The following is a 20000-nucleotide window of genomic DNA, read 5'->3' as shown; positions in this document are numbered from 1 at the left end:
AGGGTGTGATGCAATCCGACAGTGAGGATGAAGAGGACGAAGGGCAGAGGAAGAAGACTGCAACAGGAAGTGATGAAGAGCAGCGCGAGCAAGACGAGAAGAAGCAACAAAGAGACGACAGCGAGGAAGAGGACGACAAACCAGGTAGAGACATCAGAGCCAGAACTGATCTGCAGGGCTTTATCACATCCCACATCATCATGCTGCCACCACCATGCTGCATTTTGTTTGTAAACCGACAGGACGTCTTGTCCTCCTGTCCAATCAGCTCCGTCTCCGTCCCTCTGAGCAGGACAGTCCGAACCGTTTAATGGCTGCTGTCCGTCCATCAGGAATTATTTCATCAAAAATATATGGACAAAATTAGCAACATTTTCTCTTCCAACCTTTTCCTGCTAAGTTATTGAACAAATATCCACATGATCTCAAAACCAGAAATTTCTTTACAGATTTTACTCTTTAGGTTTTTCAACCACCAGATTGGAGCAAAGTGTTTCAGGAAGTGGTTCTGAGGTTCTCTTCCTGTGTTTCTGCAGTGAAGAGGAAGAAGGCCGTCTTGTCTGACAGTGAAGATGAAGATGAAGAGAAGGAAGACAAACCAGGTGAGCCAGTCTGATGTTCTGTTCTGACGCGGTTCATTTCCCCAGAACTCTCCAGCCGATCCAGTCGTTTCATCTCTCCACTTCCGTGTGTCTTAGCGGCGAAGAGGACCCGGGCGGTTTCTGACGACGACGAGAACTCGGGCAGCGGCGACGGCTCGGTCGGTCCGGATCAGAGCCTGGCGGCCAAGCTGAGGGAGCTCGGGTCAGACAGCGGCAGCGACGAAGAGGACCGGTCCAAACCCACGGCAGGGAAGAAAGATGAGAAGGCGCTGTTCGGCAGCGACAGCGACTCCGGCGAGGACGACGAAGAGGAGTGAGTTTGACCACTGACTCCTGCTGGCAGGAAGCAGAACTGCAGCTGACCCAGAGTAAAATGTGTTGCAGGAAAATGATCGCAGACATTTTCGGGGAGTCTGGAGATGAGGAAGAGGAGGAATTCACGGTAAGGTACCGCTGTTGGAGCTGGAACCGATCGGGAATCGGCCACTCTTCATCCTCCTCTTCGTCTTGCAGGGATTCAACCAGGAGGAGCTGGAAGCCGACAGCAAGCAGCCGAAGCAGCAGCACCAGGCGGCCGACGAGTCCGACTCCGACGAAGGAGTGGACCGCAGCGGCCAGGAGTAGGTGTCCCCTAAAGGAGGCCGGTTCTGCATGGACCCACCAGGGTTCTAAACCTGTGTGTGTGTGTGTGTGTGTGTGTGTGTGTGTGTGTGTGTGTGTGTGTGTGTGTGTGTGTGTGTGTGTGTGTGTGTGTGTGTTCAGCACAAGCTTCATGTCTGACTTCGACATCATGCTAGCCAAGAGGAAAGCCATGAACAGCCGGAAGAGGAGACACCGAGACGGAGGAACGTTCATCAGTGACGCCGATGACGTAGTGAGCGCCATGATCACCAAGATGAACGAGGCCGCAGAGGTCAGCCTTTCACAATAAAAGCCTAGAATGTTTAGTCCCAACTGTCTTTCACAATAAAAGCCCAGGCAGGTTTAGCCTTACCTGCCATCCTTTCACAATAAAAGCTGAGCTGCTGACTCTGGTTTTTTGACCAGGAGGACCGGACTCTGAACAGCCAGAAGAAGCCGGCGCTGAAGAAGCTCACGCTGCTGCCGCAAGTCGTCATGCACCTCAAGAAGTGAGTTTCTGTCTGCTCTGTTTGGACCTCAGAACCAAAACGGACCTGGTCCAGTCTGAAGACCATCCTCTCTGTTCCCCAGGCAAGACCTGAAGGAGACGTTCATCGACAGCGGCGTGATGTCGGCCATCAAGGAATGGATCAGCCCTCTGCCCGATAAATCCCTGCCGGCGCTGCGGATCAGAGAGGAGCTGCTGCGGATCCTGCAGGAGGTAAGAAGGACTGGAGACGGACTGGGAGTTACTGCGATGGACTGGAAGGGACAGGGGACAGACTGGGACATTATATTTTATTATAATTAACTAAAAATAAAAACTGAAACTGAGAAAATATTTTTAACTCAAATAAAAATGGTGATTAATGGTAAAAACTAACTAACTGGAGCTCTATCGTTCATTACTAAAACGTACTGAGAGTTTAGTCGTATCCTTCAGTTTTTCATTTTATGATTTTGTTTATTATCCTTTTAAACTGATGTGAAGGATGAGGATGGAGAATATTACAGCACTCCATGCTCATCCTTACGCAAAATGTCTGCAAAATGGCGACAGCAAAAGTTGCGAGAAAACTCATCAGTTGTTGTTCAACAATAATTGAATACATTTTTTGGAAACTTCTGAGTATTTGTTACCAGGCTTGTCACGACAATTAATTGTACCAGAAATTATCGTACTTTTCGGACTAAAAGCCGCTACTTTTTTCCTACACTTTGCAGCTCTGTGCGGCGTCTCTGTGTATCTTTCTTCAACCGCCAGGGGGCGCTTTAGCAGGCAGTGAATCATTGGAAGTCAAAATTGGAAATCAAAGAAGAAAGTGCTCATTTTCATCGTAGCATCTGTTAACAGCAGAGAAATTTCTTCAGACTCATGTGATGCAGTTTTGAAGTTGCGGACGTCGATCTGACGGTTCAGGAGGGAAATGGAGCCGCTGCACGTAAACCCGGCGTGAAGGAAACCATGAAAACGGAGGCCTGCGTCATTCATAAACCCAGCAGCTTTATCAGGACGCCGCCCTCTGCCGCCCTCTGCTGGTGCTTCTGGAAAACCGAGAGCGTTTTTTATATGTTTACAATTTCTTTCCTCAAAAGGTTTTAGCTGAGGCTTATAGCATGGTGTGCTCTATAGTCCGGAAGATACAGTATTACAATAAATGCTAATATTGTTGTTTGAGACCATTGTTGATTAATTTCATAAAAATAACAACAATGCAAATACACCCTGAAAGACCAATAAAATAATTTCTAAAGACCATTTAGCACTGGAAGTGGGGATGGACTGGGGACAGGCTGGACGTCTTCTGGACCCTATTGACGTCCCGTTGTCCTCCTGCAGCTCCCCAACGTCAGCCAGGAGACACTGAAGCACAGCGGGATCGGACGGGCCGTCATGTTCCTCTACAAGCATCCCAAAGAATCCCGGGCCAACAAAGACTTGGCGCTGAAGCTCATCAGTAAGACCTGACCCGCTTATGGAGAAGCTGCAGAAAGTCCAGACGTTCCTGACATGTTTCTGATCCGTTTCCTTCCAGACGAATGGTCGCGGCCCATCTTCGGTCTGACGTCCAACTACAAGGGAATGACGAGGGAAGAGCGGCAGCAGAGGGATCTGGACCAGCAGACTCCTCAGAGACGCCGGCTCAGGTAGCAACAGAAATCAGATTACACCTTTGACTAAACCAGGTAGCTTTGAGGCTTTTTCCAGGTCTTTATCACACACACACACACACACACACACACACACACACACACACACACACACACACACACAGATCTCTGACTGGTAGTAGCAGGTAGTCAGATGATACGACAGGAGGTCATGGGTTCAGCTGGTCAGATGTTTTTAATGGGAAACCCAGCGAGGTAAATCTATCCTTCTTGTGTGTGTGTGTGTGTGTGTGTGTGTGTGTGTGTGTGTGTGTGTGTGTGTGTGTGTGTGAATGTGTGTGTGTGTGTGTGTGTGTGTGTGAATGTGTGTGTGTGTGTGTGTGTGTGTGAATGTGTGTGTGTGTGTGTGTGTGTGAATGTGTGTGTGTGTGTGTGTGTGTGTGAATGTGTGTGTGTGTGTGTGTGAATGTGTGTGTGAATGTGTGTGTGTGTGTGTGTGAATGTGTGTGTGTGTGTGTGGTGTGTGTGTGTGTGTGTGTGTGTGTGTGTGTGTGTGTGTGTGTTTGGTCCTCTCATTCATCTCTCCTCCTCCTCCTCGTCCTCCTTCCTCCCCCAGTGAGCCTAAGAAGGTGGAGAGGGCGCTGGAACCCGACGTCTTCTCTCCACCGACCAGGTCCAGTCCCAGTCCCAGAGCTGCTGCATGTTTGCGCTGCGTGTTTCTGCTGCAGCTCCTCTGTGCAGCTGCAGCCTGAAGATGAATGTTAGTAATGCAGCAGAACTTGAGGCGATCCAGAAGCCATAAAATAAGGAATGTTTGTGTTGAGAGAGACGGACGATCAGCGGCACTCTGGATTTACAGCCTGTAATAATTAAGATGAACAATCTGCAGCTGTAGACAGCAGGGGGCGCTGCTGCACAGAGGAGCTGACTCTCAGAATGGAAATCATTTTCAGTCTAATCTTAACCTTCTGGCCTTCTGGCAGGAACATTCTCAGCAGTTAGAAACTTCAGAGTGTGAAGCTCAGTGAGACTAAAACGTGGTGCAGAGTTTCTGCTGCAGGCCGATCGGATTGGAAGCGGCTTCAGGTTCTGATGGCTTCACTAACCTGCAATGAGGTGAAGCCTGCTGGTAACAGCATGGAGCTGCAGGAGGAAGCCCTGCTGGCGGATTGAATCTGAATATTACAGCAGAGCTTGTGTTTGTGTTTGTCTGCAGCTCTGGAGGTCAGACGCCCCGCAGAGATCTGGAGAAGCAGCTCACCGGGGAGGAAAAGTTAGTTTTCATCAGAAATATAACTAGGAAGTATTTTTTAGGAATTGTGAGTTATTTACATTGTTTAATATTTTGTTTTGTTACAAATTCTTTGTGAAAATTTAGGGGGGTTTTATACATATAGTTTTAAAATCTTTTACTCTTGATGTAATACATTTATTTGTACATATATTTTTTATTTTGTTCTTGTGATTAAATTTATTACTTTTAGGAATTTTGTAGTGTTTTTATTAAATTTTATTCATGTTATTTTTAAGGAATTTAGTTTTATGTTTACATTTATTTAATATGTTAGTTTTTTTAATTTTCTTATAAAATGTTTCTTTTCTATTTCAAAATCTATGTTATGCATTTTTCATTTGATTAAATTTACTGTAAAGTTTTTGTTTACATTTTTGTCACTTTTTATAATTTAGAAATCTGTTGTCATTTAGATGCGTTTAATTTGAATATAATTGAATTTTCTCATCTCACGAACACATTGAGTGACCAATGACTCAGATTGTTTTGAACCTTTCTGATGTTTCTGACCTGCAGAGCTCTGCGACCCGGTGACCCCGGATTCTGTGCCCGGGCTCGGGTGCCGATGCCCTCCAACAAGGACTACGTGGTTCGGCCCAAATGGAACGTGGAGGGGGATTCAAGCAGGGTGAGTCTCAATTGAAAACGCATTTATTCTGGATCATTTTGAATAAACAATGTTCAGTAAAAGTTTTAGAAGTTAAAAGGTAAATTTGAATAAAAGTATAACCTTTCTCTCAGTGGCTATTATTTAAAGGCCATCACCAAAAACTTCATGTTTTATTCAAATACTGTTCGAAATTAAAAAAAATAAATAAAGATATGAACACTTCATATTAAAGTTGGAAAATACATTTTAATTGTAAGTTATCAGTTTCTGATCGATTCTGGCATTACATTTTTATATTAGACAAAATCCTATTGTTTTCTTTTTCATGTATTTCTGTATTTTTCATTGTGGGTTAAGATTATTTAATTTTTTTGTCTGCACTTTAATTCAAAATCATTCATGACTTAACATATATTAAAGTTCATTTCTCTGGTTGCGGAACATAAATTTTGTTTGAATAAAACAATCAATTCATCTCGAAAGGATAAAAATAGTTGAGTATAAAAATTAGACCTGGAACTTCTCTTTAATTGTTTAAACTGTTTGCATATGCAGTTTGGAGATATTTACATAAACTAGATCATACCATCAAAACCGAAATAAAACCCGTTACTGAAGGACAGAACCTCGTAGAGCAGAGACAGCACCTCACCTGTGGGTTGTTACGATGTGACTCAGGTGAGGTGTGCTGCTGAGCTCTGATTGGTCCTCTGTAGAGTGGCTATAAGAAAGCCATCAGCCTGCTGGAGAAGCACAAGCGGCGCTTCGCCGAGCAGAGGAAGCTGCGGCGGCCCCAGGGAGCCGTGAAGATCAGCATAGAGGGGAACAGGATGCCACTGTAGCTCCAGCTGCTGGCCTGCAGGGGGCAGTAAGTTCATCTGCATGGTGTGGAGCACAGCTGCTACGTAGAACTAATCGGGTCGATGAAGTGAAGTTTCAGCCACTTCAGAGCTGGTTGATCTGACTGCTGGTTGTGCTTCAATTAGAGCTGATCTGATTCCACTAACAGAAGCTGCTGGTTCTGATCCGATCAGAGGTCCAGGGTTCCTGCACACAGTCGGTCTTTGTTTCCAGGAGGCCTCTGTCTGGAAGCTGCTGGTGTGTTCAGATGATAAAAAGCCTTGAATCCACTTAGCTGCCATGCCAGGCCACTAGATGGCGCTGTGATTTTCAGCATGTCATTGAAACCCTCATGTGCTTTTGACCCTTAACTTCCCTGAGAAACCAGCAACCAATGCTAAGTTAACAAGTTGTGTTAAACTGAGTACATTAAGCAGCTCGCAGTGCGATGCTAGCTGCTGTGGTTTGGTTTTTAACCCATGCATGAATAAACTAAACCCAGCAACTTCTGTACATGTCTTCCTGCGGTGAGGCACCCAAAACGATCCACCCTGAAACCTGGTTTCATAAATCACTAGAGTCAGAGAGTCCAGTCACTGGACATGTGAATCCGAGCGCAACTAAATGTTACGGTTTTACTGAAGAGCACATAAATGAGGCATAGCTGTTCAGAGCTATGGTGATGCTCTTACTTTGAAATCTAAGCTTGTTGCTTCCTGTCTTTCTCCTGCAGGGGCCAGTGAAGAAGGGTTTGTCCCGGGTCGATAAACAGATGCGTAGATTTGCAGACATACGGCGGCTGACGAAGACTGGTCACGCTGTGAAGATCAGCGTGGAAGGAAACCGGATGCCTCTCTGATCCAGTCTCCGTCTTTAGTTTTTTAGGATTTCTTCTTCGTTGTTTTGTTTTAAGGTGGTTCTCCTGAACCGTCTCAGTCGCTCCCTCCTCAGGTCCAGCTCTGCCTCTCTAAGGGCTTCTTAACGAATGTGATCATCTGCTGTAAACTTTTCTGCTCTCTGAACAAATTCAATAAACTCTCCATCATGACATCACCAGCTGTCCGTTTCTCATCCGTTAGCTGTTAAAGCTTCAGGAACTGTAATACGTTTTAAACCTGAAACTGTTTCAATATCAACAAACGGTAAGCTTGTTTGGGTTGTTAGCCATTAGCAACACTTGATTTAGTCTGTGAATATATTAAACATAATAAAGCAAGCATTTCGAAAGAAACTGATTCATCCTGTTTCTGAAACTTTTTAATTATCCTAAAATGATCTCAATTTTTGCCATGTTTTATATATATATATATATAGTACAAAAATTACTTTTGGAAAAAGATGAAATAGGCCATTATTTTAATTTTTAAGAAGGTGATTATTTGAAAACTCGATGCCTTTCTTTTAATGAAGCAAATAACACAACTGGATGACTCTTTGCTTCTTTTTGTCTTTATTATGCACATTTGAACACAGTGAAAAACATCTGAAAATATTTTTCAATTTTAACAGGAAGGTTTTTAAAATGAGGAAAACTGGATTACAGCTTCAGCCAAACATCAACCAAACTGCTGTAACCAATGGGAAAACTTAAGTGCAGTACCACTGTTCAACCACAGGAGGGCAGGACTGGGACAAATTTAGGCCACTATTACAGAATTAAGCAAATCTACATAAAAAATTCAAACATGGGCTCAAGCACAAAGAATTTAGATAGTGGAAATGCAAATCAAGTTCATTTTGGGTGTAGTTACTCTTTAAAGATATGTGAATGTTCAAAATGCTTTTAGTTCATACAGTTTACACTTCTGAATTTCAGTTGTGGTGACAAGATACAGAAAATCATCTTTTCATAGATTATGGGAAAATAAATGGGGTAAAAATTTATTTTTATTTTTTACAAGAATGGAAGACAATGTGAAAATCTTCTCAAATATAAGTTAAATATTGGTTAATGTGGTTTCTTTGTAAGATCACACTTTTCTCAATTTCCATACATTTTGACTTAATAAGAGAAAACTTCAAGAAAATCTGTCAAGAATTGTTTGGCAGATTTAACATCGCCTGGTGAACAAACAAGTTTTGTTGTAGAGGAAACCAGCTCCAGCCTCCCGTCGATGTGTTTCTGTGTTGCAGCAGAAATGCAACATGGAAAAGAGACTTAAGCAGAAAGCTCCAGTCATGTCGGAAGTTCTGAGTCGAGGCTGCGTTTGCTTCCCATCAGGAGACAGCAAGGAGAGCCAGAGATGGTACGTTCAGGTGGAGCCAAAAAGTTTGATCCCAGGTCAACCCTAACAGTAATAATTAACAGCAATAATGAATGTATACCTGGTGATTTAGTGTAAAATAAATATTAAAAATCTGTAGCTAATTAACATTTTGTGAAAGATTTATTCATTCTTTGGTTTGTTTTTAAATGTTGCATAAATAAAATGTTGCCGTCAAAAATGCACCAAAATGACCTTTTCTAAATAAATCATGTAATTTGACTAAAGTTATTTTCCTAACAGCATTAATAGATTGTTGGACTGTTGGTTCAAATCATCTTAATCAGTTATGGTAGTAAACATTTATATTTGATCATAATTTACTTTGTTGTCGCATTTATTTGAATATTTTGGGCATTTCTCATAATTATTGACTAAAAAAATTCGATGATTCTTTTCACTTCTTTAAAAGCAGATTTAAGCAACATGCTAGTTTTGGTGTTTGATGGAAAGTTGCATTGAAATGCATGAAATGATGTAATGTCCTCAGGAATTTTGTGTTTTTGTGAATAAGTTGTCTCTCCTTAAGACTTAAGATGTTGGTCCTAAATTTATTGAGCTGCACTTGAATGCACCATCATTTAAAGCGTGTCCAGGTGAGATGACCAGTCAGCAGGTCAGCAGGTGTTTGGCTGATATTTATGCAGAGGCTCGACTGAAGAGAGATGAAAATGGATTAAAATGTGAAGTGTTGTTTACATTTATTACTGAATAGACAGTTATGTGCAGTTCCTCACCTGTCCAGATGAGGGCGTCCTCGCTATCCTCGAGTCATCGGTATTCGGCTCCTTCCGACTCGGTCAATGGGAGGCGGATTGCTTCGTCGCCGTGGCGACTCGGCCACCTTCCTGGGAAGAAGAGACGAGCGTCAAGATGAGTCGAAAGCGAAACTTCATTCACCTGTCGGTGGATCTGTTGAATTCACCTGGGAAAGGTGAGTCCTACCTCTGCTTCTTCTTGCCTTGTCTGGTTTCCATGGAGCTCATGGACAGCCGGTCCAGCGGGGTGTTGTTCCCAGGGAAACTCCTCTTCCTCTTGGGCTCGGTCACGTCATTCTCCATCACCATCAGGTCGTCTGTTCGGAGGAGTTTGGCGCTGAGCTCCAGGCTGGGCTTCATCCTTCCTGGATGGAGCCACAGAACGGCCAGCGTCCTCAGGCCGGGCTGGTCTATCTGCTGGAAAAGGGTACATTTAATTTAAAAGAAACAACAATCCTCCTGTTTGGCTTCCTTTGAACTAGCAAAGAAGAAATAAAACCGACATGACAGAAAAATGTATTTTTTACTGAAGGAATTTGCGTTGAATGACAATTTAAATTTCCAGAGGATAAAATGGAACAGAGTATATCCTAAAAGATAAAATGTGGAAGTAGTTTACGCTCTGAATGCTTTGAGTTTCTGAGATTTAATATTTTTATGCAAAGTCAAACTAATAGGTTGCAACCAAGTAATATTCCATCTGAAAAGTTCCTGATCAATGTGGATTGACGGACAGTAAGAGGCAGAGAACATCAGAAAATCCCCGGCTGCTAGATAGAGGTGCTGTTTGCAAAGTCCTTAACAGCAAAAAACTGGTTATTAAGTTAGTAATATATACACCATGTAATTCATTCATTTATGTCACAGTTTCAAAATAAACATTTAATTATCAAGATATATTTAGTTAGCAGGGCTGCACAGTGGTGCACTTGGTAGAACTGTTGCTCTGCATGAAGTTTGCATGTTCTCCCTGTGCATGGTGGGTTCTCACCGAGTACTCCTGCAACAGTCCAGAAACCTGACTATTAGATTAATTGGTAAGGATGGAAAAACCTTTCAAATTCCTCCTGGAAGGAGGCTTTGGTTTTGTTGTGGTGTGAGCTAGCTTCTGACTTCCTGTCTAAAGACTCCAGCAGATCTGATATGAAATAGACTGAAGAGAAAACAGACTTCTGCTTTTCTTCCTGCCACTTCACACCATCTGATATCAACATCCAGGAGAAGCAGCTTGCTTTGGGCCTCAGGAGGAGCCGATCTTTGGTCTGATCAGTCAATTAAAAGCACTTTATAGAAAATGTGGCTTACTAAATACTAAGGAGAGTATGAACCACACTAAAAAATACCTAGACAGTTTTTACAGTCCTATTTGAGAATCTGCTTGAGTTTATTTCACATTTTGAATTCATGAAAATATACCTTCCTTATTGGGACCAGCTGGTTTGTGAGAATATTTATATTTTCAGGACTTTATTATATTTTTATGGCACTTAGTAACAGATTATGCATTGTGGAGGCATTTTCAGATGACAAATGCATTTCTATAACAAAAGAAAATGTCCTTTGTTAAGAAATGGTTTTGCTTGAAAAACCTGCGTTATGAGGACATGATGAACTATAAGGACATTTCTGCTTTTTATACTTATTTTAACCTTTTCCTGGCATTTCTACATCATTTTTAAGATCTCTTTAATTTAAAAATATAAACTTAAAATTAATACAGATGAAAATTATCTGCACATCAGTTAATTTAAATGGGTATTTTGTAGGTGCACAGGATGTTGCCTATGCATCGGATTTATGGATGTCAACGTCCGAGCTCTACATATTATCTAGCCATCTATCTGCTTTATATATTTTTAATAAGGGCATCACTGGTTTCTTTTAAACATTCTAGAAACATAATGACAAGTGAAATCTTATGTCTTAATTCTAACATTACAGGTCTTTTTTGAAGGATACCTTCCAGTATGTATAATAGCTGTCTAGAAATATTTGATAAGTTCAACACACCACCGTCTTTTCATGGTTCACTTATTAACAGGTTATTCTATGTGATGTGACACCAAATTATTATTTTAATTTTACCCTGTTTGTGGATTTATTTAGTGAACGTAAAATTTTAGCCCTTAAATTAACCTTGGGAAGGTGAGATTCCTCGGTGCAATTCTGCTCGACCTGATAATGGAACTGTCAACCCTCAGGTTGGAGGATTAAACTTGTTCTAGCACCCTGATTCTATTGCTTCAGACACTAACTTGAGGTTAGCTTGGTTTAGTTCCGGTTCCTCTTTTAGAAATGTGAGTTTCTGTGTCTTAACCTGAGCTGGCTGCTGTTGGACTCCAAGGACGTTGCATTGCAGGATGATGGACAGCAGGCAGATGATCAGAAGATGGCTGCAGAACCGCATCTGAACATAGAAATGAACCACAGCAGAATGCTGACAACTAAACTCTGAGCTCAGTCGGATTTAAGAACCTGATAAAAAAAACTGCACAGCTGAAAAATGGTCATTGTGGTAAATCTAAATAAAATAAAAACTTAAGAAATAATAAAATTTTACCCAAAAGTACAACAAACCAAAGACTTAATTAACCCAAACAAACTATAAAATTTGTATTCTCTGCAGATGAAGTAAAAATATTTCAGCCTCACATAATTCTGAATTGTTATTTTATTATTCAGAACCTGAAAGCAGGAGAAAAAATGAATCTGTGCTTTAAAACATCCTCTGATTAAAACCTGAGCTGACCTTCCCATTCATGGTTTCAAACACAACTGGCTCACACAGACAGCGGGACACTTTTAGCTCAAACTTATTGTCCAGCAACATCTTCTAATTTTAGCACTTTCCATTCCTGCAAATAAACGCCTTTTGAGCGTCACTTACATGCTCGCTGGTACACACACTGCTGCATTCCCTCCATCACACATCCGGATAAAACACACACACTGCTTGTTCTGCTGGACTCAGAGTTTCCTTCCTGCAGCCTAATGCAGGACGTGCACCTTCTCCAGAACCAGAACCTGCCCTCTCAAGACCTGTTTTTTTTCTGCTGCATTTAGCTGCTTCAGCTTGGATTTTTATGCAGAAATAAAGTTGTCTTAAAAGTACTGTTATACAGAAAACAGCAACTTTACATGTGGAAAGGGTCACAAAGTAGGAACACTGCAATAGTTAGAAAATTTCTTACTGACACTCTGCAGAAGCAGCAAGAACTTCCTAAATTTAAGTTTAAGCATTTAGAGTAAAAACATTTGGATTGAAGAAAGTGATTTTCTTTGCAGGTTCATCCAGTTTCATGCCGCTTGTACCTTGATTCTGGAGATAAAACTCTGCTGTCGGTCGTCTTCTCTTCGTTTTCATGTCATTCTGCAGCTTCAGGTTTTATAGCAGCTGCTCAGGGGCCTCCTGTCCAATCCAGACCTTTCCCTCCTGTGACATAATGACTTCCCTTGCTTCTTTTCCACTCTGCGTGAGATGTTTGATCACCAGGTCCATTACCTGTTAAAGAGCTCTCCTGGGATTGGTCACACCTCACCTCCTCCTGGAAGTCCGCTTTTAAAATAAACACAGTCGGACTCTCGTCTGCTTCCCAACAGCACGGCCGTTCCCTCAGCGCCTAGATGTGGAGGCATCAGATATCCCCTCAGGAAGACCTGCACTCAAACCTTTCACCATCAGTTTACACACTTAATTTTACCAGTGACTGCATCAGTATTTTATGAAATGAGGAAAAAACATTGAGACATAAAGCTCCAGAAACTGTTAGTTTAATCTTCTTTTGGTCAAATTTAACTTATGACATCAAGGAACCAACAAATGGTTTCCAAAGGCATAAAAAATTCAACAAGTATTTAGCAGAAGCTAATGTACAAATTGTAACCTTGTTGAAACGACCATGTGCCAACAACACAACATAAAATGTCGCACTCCACCGGGTTTAATATGTGTAAGAGTTACACTTCAGTTCTGCTAATGCTAAAGCTATCATTCTCCAGAGAGCAAAACATTTCAGACATCCCATCAGATTGAGCCCAACGTTACAGCATGAAGCTCACAGACTCTTCATGTCTCGGTTAGCAGGGTAAAGGTTAAAGGTCATGATAGGACAGTTAGGGTTGAAAGAAAACACCTCTTTCTCTGTAAAACAAAATGGCCGCAGAGTTTAGGTCTGATCTCACTTCTGGGACAATGGAAAGATGTTGAACCATGATAGAAGAAACCAAACGCCTCATACCAGCTGTGAAGCACGGTGGTGGAGGAATGATGGCAGCTGGGAGGTACGAATGAGTCCATCTGTAACCCAAAGTCTTCTAGAGTCAAACATGAATCTACTTCTGACATCTAAGAAATACTCAGATGACCCCGAAGCTGTCCTCGAAATCCAATGTGGACATAGCGTTTTAGCATCAGCTGCTAGTATTTACAATACTGGTGTTGCGCTTTATTGCTGCTTTTGATAAGTAGTTCAGTGTTAGCGCAGCTACGTTTTTAGTTTGCACTGCTGGTTCTTTTGTTGAACCTCTGAATTTGATGGTGCAAAGAAAGATTCTTCATTGGAATATATTGTACGGCAGAAAATAGTTTTAAAAATGATGAATTACTTACCTTGAGCTTCCTGCTTTACCTGAGTTGAGCAGAGCTCACCATGTTGAATGTTTTATTGCGGCCAACCTTACCAGCCGCTCTCCTGCAGCAAAAGCATCATGATTCATCTGGCATGGCAGAAAATGAGAGTTTAAACCAACGAGAACATTAAACTTCACTCCACCTGCCTTCAGAGTTGGATTATAAGAGCAGCTGGTGACTCATGGTTTGGCTGTTTCACCAGAATCTTTGCTAACGTCATTGATAGAACAGTCGTTAAAGAGCTAACATGACTTCAGGTCCAACATCGGATCCAGAACATGGTGGAGCTGCAGCTGCCTCCCTGTTTGGCTTGGAGTTGCTGTTTGCTTTTATTTTGGAAGCATTTTAGTTTAACAAGTCTGCAGAAAATGATGAACTTAATCTTTCATTATCTTCATGCCAAAGAAACACAGAGCCACTTACAAATGCATAAAAGTAAATATGTGTGTAAACAAAGTAAAGTCTCGATCCTGAAACTCTGCTGCCAGATAAAGCAGCAGAGTTTATGTGGTTCATGCGGAGACTGGCGGTTCTGAAATGTTCAGATCCTCTGAGCAGGAACAGATTCTCTGGTAAACCTGATTCCAGCTCATAAATAATGAAAATGTGACTTTAAATGTGAGACACAAACGGCTGTCTAATAATCAGAGTGAGTTGACTTTTCATTGACATAAATAATAAATAATAATTCATAAATAATATTCGTAAATAATTCATAAACCTGTAAATAATCACTTTAATGCCCACAAATGGTCAAAAACAAGTTTTAACAAAGTTTTGTTTGCTCTGGTGGATTTTATTTGACGCTTGTCGGGAAGGGAAGCGGCTTGTGAAGGAGGAGGAAGACATGTGGCGAAGGTCATCGAGGTTTGAACCCAAGGACTTCATACATTGGATAAAAGCCTTCACCCCTCCGCCTCTGCCACACCTAAAGAAACTCATCTTTCTTGTGTCTTTGATTTGGGAAAACAGCAGCAGTGAATGAGACTCGGAGTGGAAAAGAAATCTGGTTTGTTTCCCCTCCTGCGCTGCTGGCGCTGCAGCCGTGATGTTCACACAGATCAGATGGCTCCCGTCTCCAGAGTGAAGGATGCCTGGATGTTCCCCGCCGTCCTCCGCCTCCTGGCCTCCGCTGTTGACCTGTTGACCCAGACCTGTTTACCCAGACTGCTCTCACGCCGAAAACCGATCCTCTGCTCTCTGCGGATCCGACCTGGAGTCGGCCGGGAGCAAAAACTCAGACAAAACAGAACCTCACAGCTCCACTGATCCGTCTGCGGGTCAGAAACTCGCTGTTCCTGCAGAACATTCCTGCTGCGCTGCAGCGAGAAGGCTCGGCTGCAAAGGCCCGGCTGCAAAGACTCGGCTGCAAAGGCCCGGCTGCAAATGCTCGGCTGCAAAGGCTCGGCTGCAAAGGCCCGGCTGCAAATGCTCGGCTGCAAAGGCTCGGCTGCAAAGGCTCGGCTGCAAAGGCTCGGCTGCAAATGCTCGGCTGCAAAGGCTCGGCTGCAAATGCTCGGCTGCAAAGGCCCGGCTGCAAAGGCCCGGCTGCAAATGCTCGGCTGCAAAGGCTCGGCTGCAAAGGCCCGGCTGCAAAGGCCCGGCTGCAAAGACTCGGCTGCAAAGGCCCGGCTGCAAAGGCCCGGCTGCAAAGGCTCGGCTGCAAAGGCCCGGCTGCAAAGGCCCGGCTGCAAAGGCTCGGCTGCAAAGACTCGGCTGCAAAGGCCTGGCTGCAAAGGCCCGGCTGCAAAGGCTCGGCTGCAAAGGCTCGGCTGCAAAGGCTCGGCTGCAAAGGCTCGGCTGCAAAGGCCCGGCTGCTTTTGCAGCCGTTTGCTTCAAAACACAGAATATGAAGAAGTAAAACGGCTGCAGGAAATTCAATCGAACTTTACTTCTTCAAACTGCTTTACATCATAAAAACACAAAAATCAACAAAAGAAGCATTTAATTTTTCCAAGTGGCATCATTACACATCAGATTATTGATCAATGTTTCATTGATTATGTTACCATAGCAACTCTAACCAGCTGGTTTAAAGGGTTTCTCTTTTCTGGATGTTTGTTCCAGATCTGTGGTGCATAGAAGCTGAAACCTGTTCTGGTTCTGATGCAGAGCAGAATCAGAACCAGAACCAGCAGATCTTTCAGCTCCACGCCTGTTTGCTTTGGTTTTACTCTGTTCAGCTTTGTGACCTGATCCGAGTTTCGTTTTGGTTCTGCAGCCCTGAAGGCCTCGGGCCTCGAACCGGACCGACTGAACCGGACCGACTGAACCGGACCGACTGAACCGGACCGACTGAACAGGACCGACTGAACAGGACCGACTGAACAGGACCGAGTCACTTAACGTCCCAAACAGACAAATCCAGAGGAGAAAAGCTGAATCTCTTATCGACTGCAGGAGGCGCTGAGGAACCAAAGCCGGATCCGTTTGACCCTGTGACCCTTCAGGGTTTGACGCCAACATGAAAAACAAAGAGAAAATCACAGGAAGACATGCTGAGCTGTTCAGCTCCAAAGTGAGTAAATACAACCTCAAAAATAATCAATAAGTTCTTCAATAAATACATTTCCCCATAAAGTTGAAACAAAAAGTTTTATGTGAACTTAATTTATTCATTTCAGACTCAAAGCACAGAGGAAAAAAACACTCAGTGAAATGAAAGAACATCAAACCAAAAAGTAAAATAACACCATGAAATACGAAGCTTTTTATTAAATGAAATTGTCACAGAATAATACAATATTTTTAAATCTTTCTTTTACTTTCAGCTTTTTCCCTTTAGGGGTCGAGAATAGCAAGTTGTCTGTCTCCATCCGACCCGACGGTCCCAACTTCTCCTCTTTTGCTCCATCCATAATCTCCTCTGGTTTTCCTCCTTCTCCTCTGACAGCAGCTGTTCCTCTCATTTCTTTCTTTCTGATTTTATCCATTCTTGTCTCTCCCAAAGAGAAGCTCAACATCTTCATCTCTGCCTCTGGTTTTGCTTTCATTCTGATGCTCATTTATCACACCTGACACTTTTCTTCACTTTGTTTCCATGTCTCCACTGGTGTCTCTCACGTTTCCACTGGTGCAGGTTCACTCCATGTCTCCACTGGTGTCTCTCCACTGGTGTCTCTCACATGGTGTCTCTCACCAGTGAGAGACACCATGTCTCCACTGGTGTCTCTCATGTCTCCACTGGTGTCTCTCACGTCTCCACTGGTGTCTCTCTCCTTCACACATGCTTTCTGTCTCGCTGCAGTGAAACTTCATTCCTTTGCATTCCAGGACAAGCCTCCTTCTCTCCAGGTTTTTTGGAGATCATAATGTCATCTGCAAACATCCATGGAGATTCTTGTTGAACTCCACCAGTCAACCTGTCCTCCAGCACACCTCCCCACAGTCTGACAGCTCTCAGACAACCACAGCTCCTCTCCAGGAATCCTGTCATTTCTCTAGATCTACAAAAACACCCTGCAACATTTTCTACCCACTTCCAAATAAAATACATAAATACAACTGATTTACTAAGTAAATACTATTTTTTATATTTTTATTTCTAGGTGCATTCATTTATTTGATGGGAGGATGAACTGGTTAGAGTTTCTCCAGGATTGGCACCAGTTTTTCCGCCAGCTGCAGTTCATCCGGCGGCCAGGCGGTGGCAGCACAGCGCATCCTAAACTTAATTTTATTTCCTATGATTCAGAAAAACCTTAATACGTTTTCTGCAAGTCTGTGGATTTTTGTTCACCAAGAACCAGAGAGATTTTAGGGAAATGAAATATTGTTCAACATTTCCAGTTATTTTCTGGATGATTTTTTAAATGTAATTGTCTGAAAATCTGATCTTTGTGTTTGCAGACGGTTTCTTCAGCCTCAGCCTGTGTGAACTTGCAGAACATGAAACATTTATTCCTGCTGATGTCAGCGAAGCGACCGTCTGTCCAGAGAAGATCTCAGACGCTTTCTGGAAACAACAAAGATGGAAGTGAAGGTTTGGTGAACTGACTGTCCTGTGATTGGCTGGGCGGTGACGCCAGCGGCCTCCTAGGCGCTGCGCTGTGATTGGTGCCTCGTTTTGCTTTTTGTTTCTCTTTTTGTTTCTTTATGATAATTTTGCAGTGATTTCAGCTCCACCTCCACTCTCTGTCTAATCAACCAAAGTTTCTTATTTGGTTAGTTTCAACCTTTTGTTTCTTCAGTTTGTGATTTTTGGTTTGTTAATTTTGTCTTATATTGTTGCTCTTTAGTGTGAGGTTTTCCTTTTTTGCAGTTATTTCCTTGTTTCTCTAGTTTTATTCACCAAACTCATCTTGTTTCTTTAACTTTAGCAGAAATGACTCGCAGTCTGAAAACCATGAAACCGGGTCACTCTCCAGTCTGTGCAGGTTTTCTCTCCAGTCTGTGCAGGTTTTCTCTGCAGTCTGTGCAGGTTTTCTCTGCAGTCTGTGCAGGTTTTCTCTGCAGTCTGTGCAGGTTTTCTCTGCAGTCTGTGCAGGTTTTCTCTCCAGTCTGCAGGTTTTCTCTGCGGTCTGTGCAGGTTTTCTCTGCAGTCTGTGCAGGTTTTCTCTGCAGTCTGTGCAGGTTTTCTCTGCAGTCTGTGCAGGTTTTCTCTGCAGTCTGTGCAGGTTTTCTCTCCGGTCTGTGCAGGTTTTCTCTGCAGTCTGTGCAGGTTTTCTCTGCGGTCTGTGCAGGTTTTCTCTCCGGTCTGTGCAGGTTTTCTCTCCGGTCTGTGCAGGTTTTCTCTGCGGTCTGTGCAGGTTTTCTCTGCAGTCTGTGCAGAGTGACGCGGTCTGTTTCTCTTGTCCTGGTCCACGGCTGCTCCAGCTGTTGCCACGGTAACGGGACTCGTTGGCTCGGCGGTGACCCCTTGAGGCTTGGCAGCAGTTCAGCGGCCCCCAGCCGGCCGACCCGCCTGCCTGCAGGCCCTCAGGAACCTAAAGAGTCTCTTTCTTTCCTGAGCAGCAGATCTCTGATTGGAAGGTCTTTGTGTGATGAAAACTAACTTACAGATGAGATTTAACTTCCTGTACCTCAGTGAAAAGTTATGTTAACATTAGAAAAAAATTTTATCCTCATTGTTATGTTTTGTCTGGTTTGTGTAAGTTGATTTTATAACTCATTATTGTTGTTGTTTATTTTCTTTTGCGTTGTCTGTAAATTTGCATACAATGCAAGCTAGCATGCTAGCTAGCATTGTATCCTGAGGTCCAGCACAATCTCTGCAACAAAAGCTAGCTAGTGCTGAAATGCAGCTAGCATCATGTTGGTTGGCAACAGAATAGAACCAGAGGCAAAAACTAACGTGACTCAGCAAACTGGTAAAGTTGCAGTAATAAATATGTTGTGAATGAGGGAAAGACGAAATGATTTGTTTCCAGATATGCATATTTCTGGAAACCGACCAGATTACAGATATGAGACGATGATAACGAGACGCTGAGGATGAATCTATTGTTAGAGCAAAGTTACCAACTTTTGATAATATAGATTTTGTGCCAGTGAGGAAATTTCAGTTTTATTGTTTAATTTGATCAAGTTTGCGGCGAAGCAGGATTTTACCTGATGTTTGGTAAAAGTCGCAGGAGTGATGAAAAGTTTTAACAAAGTAAATCATCTCTGAGCCACACGTCTGTAAGTCATTAATCAGATTCTCCTGCAGAAAAATGTTGGACTTGCAGTGATCTGTTTTTTCTCAGTCAGTTGTTTTTAAACCCAGTTTAATTCTGAATAAGACGCTTCTGTCCATCTTTGAGTTTAAAGTTTTTCATCACTCTGAGGTTTAATTATAATCTACAGAAACTGGAGGAAATGGCCTTTAATTCACACTCCACGGACCAGGTAGAATAACTATTATCATGCTTCAGTGGCGCGCGATCCTAGTCAGCCAATCAGAGGCCAGGACCACGGTGACGTCATCAGGTGTGTAGCCTGGACTCCAAACGAATAAATTAAACACTGGTAGCTTTAACTTTCCAGTTTTATACAGAACAAAAAATAATTTTTAGATTAATTCTAATCGTTTACGAAACAGTGAACTGTTCCTGACCAAACGGGACATTTTTATTATTTATTCAGTACAGAGCAAAAGTTTAACACACCCTTCTCATTCAGTAGGTTTCCTTTATTTTCATGACTATTTGTAAGGGCAGTAATCCACTGATCAACCTGTGAAGTGAAAACTGTTTCAGGTCACGACCTCTGGAAGCTCATCAAGAGGAAGCAGAGAGAGCAAAGCAGCGATCTCAGCAAAACGTTGAAGAAACTACAACATAAGGCAC

The 20000-nt window shown here is 42.8% G+C and overlaps 2 protein-coding genes across 4 annotated transcripts in view; one reads left to right on the top strand and one right to left on the bottom strand.

The window, feature by feature from the left end:
- Positions 1-7132, top strand: part of LOC129358672 (protein IWS1 homolog) — an 11291-nt gene extending 4159 nt beyond the window's left edge. The window contains exons 3-17 of one of the 3 annotated variants that reach the window (XM_055027745.1): positions 1-144; positions 537-602; positions 699-915; positions 987-1044; positions 1116-1222; positions 1365-1515; positions 1650-1732; positions 1815-1944; positions 3064-3181; positions 3260-3371; positions 3952-4008; positions 4552-4608; positions 5146-5257; positions 5956-6107; positions 6813-6928. The exon at positions 1-144 is cut by the window's left edge and continues 568 nt beyond it. In XM_055027745.1, the coding sequence (XP_054883720.1) occupies positions 1-144; positions 537-602; positions 699-915; positions 987-1044; positions 1116-1222; positions 1365-1515; positions 1650-1732; positions 1815-1944; positions 3064-3181; positions 3260-3371; positions 3952-4008; positions 4552-4608; positions 5146-5257; positions 5956-6081 (1538 nt within the window). In that variant the 3' untranslated portion in view covers positions 6082-6107; positions 6813-6928. Of the gene's footprint in view, positions 145-536; positions 603-698; positions 916-986; positions 1045-1115; positions 1223-1364; positions 1516-1649; positions 1733-1814; positions 1945-3063; positions 3182-3259; positions 3372-3951; positions 4009-4551; positions 4609-5145; positions 5258-5955; positions 6108-6812 lie in introns of all 3 variants that reach the window. The other 2 variants (XM_055027744.1, XM_055027746.1) reach the window with 2 other exon arrangements.
- Positions 7133-8602: 1470 nt separating this feature from the next.
- On the bottom strand, positions 8603-11931 carry ostn (osteocrin). Its single transcript, XM_055028125.1, has 4 exons — positions 11851-11931; positions 9289-9515; positions 9081-9191; positions 8603-8998 (listed from the first exon to the last, which is right to left on the bottom strand). The coding sequence occupies exons 1-3, from the start codon at positions 11929-11931 to the stop codon at positions 9104-9106; spliced, it is 396 nt and encodes a 131-aa protein (XP_054884100.1). The 3' UTR covers positions 8603-8998; positions 9081-9103.
- Positions 11932-20000: the final 8069 nt, after the last annotated feature.

This window comes from Poeciliopsis prolifica, unplaced genomic scaffold (genome assembly GCF_027474105.1).
Source record: "Poeciliopsis prolifica strain line A6 unplaced genomic scaffold, Auburn_PproV2 SCAFFOLD004, whole genome shotgun sequence".
NCBI lineage: Eukaryota > Metazoa > Chordata > Actinopteri > Cyprinodontiformes > Poeciliidae > Poeciliopsis > Poeciliopsis prolifica.
This window is presented reverse-complemented; position numbering and strand designations above follow the sequence as displayed.

Bases quoted from the DNA above. Each gene is read 5' to 3' on its own strand.
- ostn (XM_055028125.1), bottom strand. From the start codon at position 11,931: ATGTTGCTGGACAATAAGTTTGAGCTAAAAGTGTCCCGCTGTCTGTGT. The intron at 9,516-11,850 runs GTCAGCTCAGGT...CTTTTCCAGCAG, and splicing joins TTGAAACCATGAATGGGAAG to ATAGACCAGCCCGGCCTGAG. The intron at 9,192-9,288 runs GTAGGACTCACC...TCTTCTTCCCAG, and splicing joins CAAGGCAAGAAGAAGCAGAG to GAAGGTGGCCGAGTCGCCAC.